The sequence below is a fragment of the Calidris pugnax genome, unplaced genomic scaffold (genome assembly GCF_001431845.1).
Source record: "Calidris pugnax isolate Ruff unplaced genomic scaffold, ASM143184v1 scaffold107, whole genome shotgun sequence".
Classification (NCBI taxonomy): Eukaryota; Metazoa; Chordata; class Aves; order Charadriiformes; family Scolopacidae; genus Calidris; species Calidris pugnax.
The window spans coordinates 3,520,113-3,529,931 of record NW_015090901.1 but is presented as its reverse complement, the minus strand read 5'-3'; the positions used below and the strand labels follow the sequence as shown (position 1 = coordinate 3,529,931).

The 9,819-nt window shown below is 57.1% G+C and overlaps 1 protein-coding gene across 1 annotated transcript in view; it reads right to left on the bottom strand.

Moving 5' to 3' along the window:
• Nucleotides 1–9,819, bottom strand: part of FNBP4 (formin binding protein 4) — a 17,143-nt gene that overhangs the window by 3,641 nt on the left and 3,683 nt on the right. Inside the window, exons 6-15 of the mRNA XM_014948783.1 lie at nucleotides 9,115–9,265; nucleotides 8,898–9,021; nucleotides 8,272–8,610; nucleotides 7,228–7,438; nucleotides 5,096–5,214; nucleotides 2,193–2,297; nucleotides 1,752–1,885; nucleotides 1,267–1,364; nucleotides 459–637; nucleotides 1–56 (exon numbers count right to left, since the gene is read on the bottom strand). Of these exons, the coding sequence (XP_014804269.1) occupies nucleotides 1–56; nucleotides 459–637; nucleotides 1,267–1,364; nucleotides 1,752–1,885; nucleotides 2,193–2,297; nucleotides 5,096–5,214; nucleotides 7,228–7,438; nucleotides 8,272–8,610; nucleotides 8,898–9,021; nucleotides 9,115–9,265 (1,516 nt within the window). The remainder of the gene's footprint in view (nucleotides 57–458; nucleotides 638–1,266; nucleotides 1,365–1,751; nucleotides 1,886–2,192; nucleotides 2,298–5,095; nucleotides 5,215–7,227; nucleotides 7,439–8,271; nucleotides 8,611–8,897; nucleotides 9,022–9,114; nucleotides 9,266–9,819) is intronic.

The window sequence follows — 9,819 nt, the reverse complement described above, 5'->3', positions numbered from 1 at the left end:
GGAGGCGGCGGAGGCATTTCCAAAGGCAAAGGAGGTTGGAGGACCGGGACAGAGGACTGAAGCAGAGTCCAAAATGGAGTGAGCGGCATGAGAGACGTAGCAGGGACTTGGCCTGAGAAGGATTCTTTACAAAGGGAGCCTGAAGAATACATATTGACACAGGCTTGAAAACCCAGGCCATGGACCGCACTGCCTGCTCCTGCCCGCTGTCCCCCTGCCCGGGGGTGGGCAAAGGCAGAGCTCAGGCCACGGGCTCGACCCCACGAGCTGCAGGCCGCCTTCCCCACCGCTGCTGTGACACCTAAAACCCACGGGGACGGTCGGGACCACGGGAGCAACGCTCACCCCAGCATCACTAAAACCATCGTGTGCTGCTCTAGCCCTTGGTGGGACCCCCCCAAACACCCCGCTGTGGGGCTGGGACCCCCCCCCAACTGTGGTGACCCCCCGTGCCGTACCTGCGGAGCGCTCGGCGGCGTCCTCGGCGCGCTCTCCTTTGTCTTTGGGAGGTGGTTTAGGAGGACCGTCGGTTTTTCTGTCGGCGGGTCGCTGTCCCTCCTCTTCGTCCTCCCCGTCGGGGAACTCCCATTGCGACTCTCCCGAGCGCTCGTTAACATAGAAATAGCGTCTATGCTCCCTGAATCACAAGAGAGACAAGGGGGAGGCTTCAGATTCCCTTCCCCGACACCGACACTCCGAGGCGGGGCCTGCCCACGACAGCGCTGCCGCTCGCTCTCCCAAAAACACCAACAAACAACTTTTTTTTGGAGGCCAGAGGCAGGAGAAGGCCCAGAACCGCGTATTTTTTTGTTGTATTTTTTTGTTTGGTTGGTTTTTTTTCCCCCTCCAAGCTAATTTTTGCGTGAAGGTTGGCCCTGAGCAGCCCCCCCCCTCCAGCCCCCGGCGCCGAGGGAGGGGAGGGCCGAGGTAGCGAGGCCACAGCGCGTGGCAGAGCGACGTCTCCCCAACACCACTGGGGACTTTTCAGCCTCCACCCTTTGGCTGAAAAAAGTCACCCCTCCGAGAAGAGGCACCGGAGTGGGGGAGGGGAACAGCCCGATGGAGAGAAGCGGCTGCCCCCCCTACCCCGTGGTGCGCGGAGGGAGGTTCGCTTTTTTTTTATGATAACTCTTGGTGTCAAACACACAGTGAATGCTAGAGAGAGGGAGCGGATTCTGGGAGCTGAAAAACAAAAGAGCAAAGATTTCAAACAAAGGAAAAATTAATCAAGAAAGCCAAATAGACAAAGAAATGTTTGGGTCTGACCTGCTGGCAGGAGACAGAAATCTTGTTCTTCGTTCCGGCGGTGAGTTGAAGTTTGTCCTTTGTCAGAGCTGTTGGTCAGAAGAGGTGATCCAGAGATCCTGCAAAGTTCACAGAGCTCTCGCATGCGCGACCCCCCAGGCCCGCCCTCCAACAAGCGCTTTACACTCGCCAGAGTGGAACCAGCTCTGTCCGACCAGGGAAATCGCCTCCGTCTCAAAAAGCACCGAAGCGCTCCCTTTGGATCCTCCTCTTTGGTGGCTGGCCCAAAACTCTGCGAGTGCCGGACGTGTGTGTGTTTGCTTTTATTTGGTTTTGGTTTTTATTTTATTTTTTTTTTTTCCTCTCTGCCTGCCCAGCACTGCTAACAGAAGCTGCTCTCAGTAGTCTCCGAGAGGGACGGCGCCAACGTCGTCGGGTGGTTGATGGTCACAAATCATGTCTGAGATGTCAGAGATGAAAGGTGAGAAAGGTAGGAGAGCGCGTACCTGTCCCAGTGGCAGGACCAGCCTTTAGGGGTGGCGTTTATTTCGTATTGTTTTAGCTGTTCGGCTGCGTCTTGGAGTTTGCGTTTGAGGTAGTTTCCATTGAGAGCACCTTCTCGCCAGTCTGCAATGCGGGTCTAGAGGGGCAAGAACCGGGGAGGGGAAGCCGTTGGAGGGGAGGCTCCGAGAAGCCCCGGGGGGGGGACAGGACTCGAGGTCCGGGAGGTTCCCTTACGGCAAACGGGGACTCTCGGGGGGGCCAGGAGGAAGACACCGCCTCCGCGCAAAGCCATGCTCTCCCCCCGCCGAGGAAGGGCCCTGCAGGAGGCGGGCCCCGCGGCCACCGAGGTTCAGGCAGCGCCGGCCCTCGGCGCTCGAGAGGCCCACAGTTATTTGATCCGCTTCGGAACAGAAGGCCGGAGCGAGGGGCGAAGGCTCGGTTACCTCTGTCTGCAACAGCAACATGTGGAAGTTGGAGATAGATTGTCTGTTGATGCCCAGGAACTCCAATTTACTAGTCAGAGTGTTTGCCAGTTCTCCGATCTGAAACTGCCAGGGAGAAAGGGGAAGAGTCAAGAGCCGCCCCGGGGGTGGCGTCACCGGGAGGGCTGCGGCCCCCGCGGCTCCAGGCCTTCCCCGGCAAACAGGACGTTCCCCCCCCGATGCCTGTCACCCCCTCTACTACCTCCTGCACCCCAGGGATGGGGGTTGGTGTGGGGCAGCAGGACGAGCCACAGGGGAGGTGCCAGCAAACCCCAAAATCCGTTGTGGGGACCCTGCCCTGCTCCCAGCGCCTCTCGGTGTGGTCACAGCTCCAGACCAGCTGAAAGAGCTCAGTCTGCTTCAGCCCCCGGCTCTGGAGTTACAGCAATCACCGGGGCAGAAAGAGTTAAATACAATATTTTTCAACCATTTCCCAAAGGGAAGGGGCTGGGATGTAATTTCAGGCTTGGTGCGTCGCCACTTTCCGGAGGAAGGAGCTGGAAAGCACCAGAGAGAGGACACAGCTCTGGATTTACTCCTGAGCAGACACAGCATCTACGTTAAGGCTCGGGGCAGCCCACAGCGACCACCAGCACTCAGCCCCAGCGTCCCACAGGGTCAAACCTCTGATGCAGGGACACGGGGACCCCCCCACGTCACTCCCCCGGCTGAGGGGGCTGCGTGAAAGCAGCTACGAGCCACAAAGCCAATCAAGAGCAGAATTGGGGTGGATGCTGGCAAACAGCATCACGATTGCTCTAAGGAGGGCTCTGAGAATGTCTTTCTTTTCCCTTTACTCCTCTCCACAAGAGGCTTTGGAAGGTCCCCCCAAAGCTGACAACGCAGCGTCTGTCTCCAGGGAGTGGGACGGGCCGGACAGACAAGCCCGAGGCGGGGAAATTAATTCCCAAATTAACGTGGCTCCAGGAGAAGCCAAGGAAGATCCCGGAGCAGGGGGTGGACCTGGCAGCGGAGGAGCCCGGATCTCCTGCAAACCAGGGAGAGAGCTGGCAGGAGAGAGATTACCCCGAAGCGACGAAGCCCACGGCACCGATTACCCGAGGAGCCGGCATTCCTCCGACAGCTCTAAAGGGATCCTGCATGAAAGCACCACGCGACAGCGCACACTCCGTCACACACCAGGAGAGAAGGGGGACAGCAAAGGTGACAGCTTAAAAGGCTTTTGGCAGCCATCTGGGAGGCGGCAGCCAGCCAGCGTGGTCCTGCTGCAGGCTTTTTTTCTTCTTTTTTTATAAATAAATTAAGTAATCAGACAAGCCTCCTGTAGAGGCTATGCTGAGGGAGAGCTCAGTAGCTTCAGGCAGGGACGTCGCATCTCAAAACTCTGTTACAGAGCTCTTTTATGGGAAATACTAAATCTGTCGCGAGGACCATAAGGAAACCCTTCCCTTTTCATGCTGGAAAAATGATTAAATGCTGGGAAATGAGGGCAGGCCCCGAGGGCAGATCTCACTGCGGGTCTCCACCGGGGTTCTGCCCCGACCTGGCAATTCCCAGCCATAAACCATCTGTCACAGGCAGGTGACAACGTTTGCCAATGGAATGGAATTACTCAGGAGCCAAATTTAACACTGCAGGAATGAGTGACCAGGGAATCAAAAGGACAAATACAAAAGATCCCCCTTCTTGCTCTGTGTAAGCGTCACCCAGAGCCTGTAGCTCCGTGGGTCACTACCAGGGCTCGGGAGGGGGCTTTGGGAGTCCTTCAGCCACAGCCAAAAAGAGCAAACCGAGGCTCAGAAGAGTAAAATAGCAGCTGGACGCTGCAGAAATCCCCAGGGCTTCCCCAATTTGCATGGGAGTAAAATAGCAGCTGGACGCTGCAGAAATTCCCCAGGGCTTCCCCAGTTTGCATCAAATGACTTCAAAAAGTCACGCTGGGTGACGGGAGAACGGTACTGACAGCTCCAGACACAGAGAAATTATAGATGAGGAGTCTTCAGCCTGGGAAGGGGCAGGTGCCAGAGGGCTGTCACGTCGTTAGGGGTGAAAAGAAAGTCAAGACAAAAGCGTTTGCTGTCTCTCAGGACCAGACCCAGGGCTCAGGGTCCCCCCACACCCCCTTTATTTTATTTTGATTTGGTTTTTAAACACTTTCAAGCCTTTGCTGCCGGCTCCTCCTGGAGACACTGGGCTGCGGAGATGCTGGCCCAGTCCCAGTTCTCTCCCAGGGCCAGGAGGAGCTGCACTGGGATGGGGGGGTCAGAGCTTCCGCAGGGGCAGGGAGCGCGGGAGGTGGACAAAGTCACTCCAGCCAGGCCAAAGCCACAGCCCTAAACTCAGGTGTCCCCACTGGCTGGTGACATCCCCCGGGCAGAGGGAGCCAGCAGCGTCCCTCCGTGTTGTTGGTGGCACGGTGAGCCCCAGGGAGAGTGGCCAACTGGGACTTCCCTGGGGGAGTCACCACATCCCTCACACGAGCTGGGGCAAATCTCACCGACACGCACCTCTGCGTCTCCGTACCTTTAGGTCCTGCTCCTCCTCTTCTATTTTGGGTGCCCCTTGTGCTTTGGTTTTCTCCTGGGGCTCCTCAGACTCTGCCTCTTTGTCTGAATTGGCATCGGCTGCTTCTGCGCTCGTTGCTGCGGGAGAAGAAACAGCAGATGAGGCCTTGGTCCCACCACGGCCACGGCTGGAGACACCGTGCCAGGGAGCCAAAACCTGCAGGAGAGGGCAGGGAAAGAGCCATGGCCCCTTTCTGACAGGGAACAGCAACAAGAGCCTGAAATTAAAAAAGAAAGAAGGTCACTGCCTCTGTGCTTTGATGGTGCCTGGGGGAGTCACCACATCCCTCACACGAGCTGGGGCAAATCTCACCGACACGCACCTCTGCGTCTCCGTACCTTTAGGTCCTGCTCCTCCTCTTCTATTTTGGGTGCCCCTTGTGCTTTGGTTTTCTCCTGGGGCTCCTCAGACTCTGCCTCTTTGTCTGAATTGGCATCGGCTGCTTCTGCGCTCGTTGCTGCGGGAGAAGAAACAGCAGATGAGGCCTTGGTCCCACCACGGCCACGGCTGGAGACACCGTGCCAGGGAGCCAAAACCTGCAGGAGAGGGCAGGGAAAGAGCCATGGCCCCTTTCTGACAGGGAACAGCAACAAGAGCCTGAAATTAAAAAGTAAAGAAGGTCACTGCCTCTGTGCTTTGATGGTGGGGGTGTCCCTCCAGGAGGATGGGATGGGAAGCAGAGTTACAGCTGAAGAAGAACAGCCTGGAGCACAGGGGCTCACAGAAGCGTGAAGAGAGTTAACGGCCGGGCAGGCAATCATTGAAAGAAGAACAGCCTGGAGCACAGGGGCTCACGGAAGGCAGGCAATCATTGACTCTGGAGGTTTAATAATTCATCAAGAAAAGGTATCAATGATTAAATAAGTTGAGACAATGTCAAAGACTGAGGAGTTCCCAAAAAGTTGTCAAGATTGTAAGGTTCCACCTGAGCCACATCACGGGACGGCGGCCACTAATTCACTGTCCAAGGGATGAATTCCAGGGAGGGAAGTTTTCCAAGGGACTCCTAAAGCTCCTCGGGGGAAGATAAACACATTCCTGGTGTGGCCTCAAGGGCAGGAGAGTTCCCTCGGTCACCTTCCAGCAACAACTTGAAGCAGGTTATTTGAGAGAAACACGTTGCTGTTCCCCGGGGTAAGCGGGAAAGCAGCTCTGCAGGAAGGAGCCATCTCCAGGGACGTCCACGAGGCAGGAGGAAAAGTAGCAACAACTTGAAGCAGGTTATTTGAGAGAGACACGTTGCTGTTCCCCGGGGTAAGTGGGGAAGGAAGTCATCTCCAGGGACACCCACGAGGCAGGAGGAAAAGCCTTTGGAGAAAACCACCCCGGACAAACAAAGCCAGGCCTGGCATCTGGATCACACCTCTGCCTGGAGCAGACACCCCTCAGGGCTGCATCAGCCCCGTTTTGGGGTGAGCACCATCTCCCCCCTCAGCAGGAGGCAGCCTTTCTGGGCTCAGGACAATTTCATACCCCTTTTTGGTTTTTTTCTGGGAAAAGCCCTTTGCCAGGAGGCAGCCGTTGGCATGAAGCCTTGTGCTGGGGAGGGACTGGGAGATGTGGGAGTTGGGGCTGTTCTCCATGACCCTGCAGCCGGTGCAGCTCTGGAGGGGACAGGAGCAGGGACAGGAAACAGCCACAACAGGCAGCGAAGCACCGGCTGTAGAGGAACATTAACAGCTGCCATGGGGTGATGCTCTGCAACATCCACTCAACTGCTCTCAGTACTGGGCAACAGCCTCTGACAGACTGTGGATGTACCACAGGAAAGCAGAGCACTAACAGGAAGGGTAGTTGTCACTCGAGGAGTTGTGGCTGGAGGGGTTGTTGTTGGTAAAGCGTCAGGCTACACGAAGACGATCAGAGGGATGGAGCACCTCTCCTGTGAAGACAGGCTGAGGGAGCTGGGATTGTTCAGCCTGGAGAAGAGAAGGCTCCAACAGATGCCCGATATCAAACAACCCTTCCGTCAACCAGACCCTCCTGCTGTTCCCCACACACCAAGGAGCGCGGAGCCGGAGCGGCTCTTGGGGAACAGCTCACCCAGCTGAAACGTGGTGACTGTCACCAGGCACCTTCGAAACACAACGTGAACAGAGGAAGGGAACAGTTATAAATCCCCACTGGTGGGGATTTATAACACAAGAGGAAGGCTGTGGGGTGTGACAACACCGTTATCGCTCCTCTGCGTTCCTTGGCCTGATAAAGTGTGGGGTACGGCCACTCTCCTGTTTATTTTCTTTAATTATAGGACAAAGGAGAGAATTTGGCAGAGCGTCAGCTTATCCCCACGCTGCCCCGAGCCTGCAACCTCAGCTGTGTGTGACAGCGGTGACAGCCACCCTCTGGGCCTGTCCCACGTACCTCACCGCCCGGCCCGGCTCCTCTACGCACCGCAGGGGGGTGTCTCTGGGGGCTCCAGTCACCCCACGCATCTTCGGGGCCAGGAGACCCTTTTTTTCCCAATTACCTGCTTCTCCCGTTTCCGGGCTTTCCCGGCCCGTTTTGCTGGAGCCTCGACTGGCGGATTCGGGGCTGGCGGCTCCCACAAAGAGTTTCCATTTCCCTCTCTTGGAGGCCAGGCGGCGCGTCGTGTCCTGCGAGGCCGACTGGCTGCCGTCGGAGAGCGGGCTGGAGCCCGAAACGCTGCCGTCCCCCTCCTCCAGGGCACGCAGCTCCGCCTGCCGAGAGACACAATCACAGAACCTTCTAGGTTGGAAGGGACCTTCAAGATCATCTTGTCCAACCGTCAACCTGACTGACAAAAATAGACACCCACACAACAAACAAGGAGCATCATCACTAAACCAGACCTCCCAGCACTACATCAACCCGTCTTTTGAACACCTCCAGGGATGGGGCCTCAACCACCTCCCTGGGCAGCCCATTCCAATGGCTGAGAACCCTTTCAGGGAAAAAATTTTTCCTAATATCCAGCCTGGTTCTTCAGGGCATGCTCTAGTGCCCAAGATTACTGGTTTGTGGTGGGGTGCTGTGTGGGTGGGTGATGGTTTTTGGTTTGGTGGTTGTTGTTGCGTGTTTAGGTGGTGGGTGGTGGTTTGTGTTTTTTGTGGTGGTTTTTTTGTTTTGTTTTTTTTTTGTGGTTGGACTCAATGATCTCTGAGGTCCCTTCCAACCACTACGATTCTGTGATTCTGTGATTCTGATATTTTCCTAATTTTCCTAATATCCAGACACCACGGTGAGGGGCACCTCAGAGACCTCCACCTCCCCACAGAGAGCAGCCGCGGTGAGGAGTCACCCGTGAGAGGAGAGCAAACAGCTAATTAACAGCCCCATCTAATCAAGGCACTGTGTTAATGCAGCAAGTGGCTGGTGACTCCCCAAGTGGCCACAAGAAGCTGTGGCTGATCTCTAAGGAGCCCAAACCCAGAGAGGAGCAGCTCAGGAGACACAGGGTCGCTCTCCCAAAGGAGTAGGACGTAAACATCTGCTGCTCCCAGTTTACTCCCAGCTGATCCCTCAGCTGCACCCGCAGCCAAAAGGTTCTTACCTTCTTCCTCTCCAGCACCATCTCCAGCTCGAGGGTGTCTTGTTCCTCCTCTTCCTCAGCGCTCTCCCCCGACTGCACCACACTGCACAGATCCTCCTGCAGCGTGTCTTCCAGGGGATCCCTGCTGGGCTCTGCTTCTTCGGGAGCCGCCGGCGCCTCTTCTGCCTTCACCTCCTCTTCCGGAGGCGGCTCGACCTCCTCTTTACAGATCACCTTCCTCCTCCAGCGCTCCTCTTCCTCCTTCACCACGTCGGGCAGGAGGGGTGCCAGGAGGGCTGCAGCCACCCCTTTCTTCTCCTCCTCGCTGTTGGAGAGGGCCTGCACGCCTTCATTCACCTCCTGCCAGGTCCAACCACTCGTCAGCTTTGTGGCAACAGCTTGCCCTCCCCCCTCGCCCCCCAGCCCTGCCCCTTCCCCGAGCACCAAAGGAGACCACAGCCCCAAGAGGAAGGAGCCCGGGTGGCCCCGTGCTGACAGGGGGGCTGCAAACGGAGAGGAGCGACCCCCCCACTGCTGAGGAATCCCAAAGGGGTTCCTCACGAGCCAAACAAGTCCTCACAAGCCCCCCAAGCACCCCACAAGCCCCCTGGCAAGCAGAACCCAGTGCTTGGCCCGTCTTGACTGACCTTCTTCACCTCCCTCTTGGCCAGGCTGGCCCCACGGCTGACGCTGCCCGGGGCAGCCCCTTTCTCCTGGGGGTACAGCTCAGCAGCTGCCACGAAGCTGCCGTTGGCCCCTGCCACGGTGCTGCTGAGGAAGAGGAGAGGGAGTGAAGGGCGGCTCGAGGGACAACAACAACAACTCGGGGACAACACCCCGGGGGGGCTGGGGGTCTAGTCCTACCTGTGCTGGTAGTGCTGGAGGCCCTGGACCTGCGTGGCCAGGTACTGGGGCAGCTCCCAGGTCACCTCGTTGCTCTGGGTGTTCCAGTAGTAGTAGCAGCCGGTGTTCTCGTCCCACACCTCCTGCCAGTCGCCCATCTCCAGCTCCCCCACTGCCAGGGGACACAACACACAAGGACAAGATGTCACCCACAAGATGCAGAGCCTGTGTCCCCCCACCAGGGATTAGCTCCCCAGGCTGTTGTCACCCCCCTTTTCCTGGTGTTGTCACCACCCTCCCCTTGGTGAGCGAGGCGGGGGACAGCAGTGCACCCTGAAATTTCACTGAATTTCACTGAATTTTAGAGTTGGAAGGGACCATAGAGATCATCTAGTCCAACTCCCCTGCTGAAGCAGGATTTCCCAGAGCTAGAGCATGTTACTCAGGAGCATCCAGGTGGGGCTTGAAAATCTCCAGAGAAGGGGACTCCACACCCTCCCTGGGCAGCCTGTTCCAGGGCTCTGTCACCCTCACCGTGAAGAAGTTTCTCCTCATATTTGAGTGGAACCTCTTCTGTTCCAACTTGTGCCCGTTGCCCCTCGTCCTCTCAGTGGGAACCACTGAAAAGAGTCTGGCTCCCTCCTCCTTCAACCCTCCCTTGAGATACTTGTCAGCATTGATAAGGTCTCCCCTCAGCCATAAAGAGTGTAAATTAATGGGAAGAGA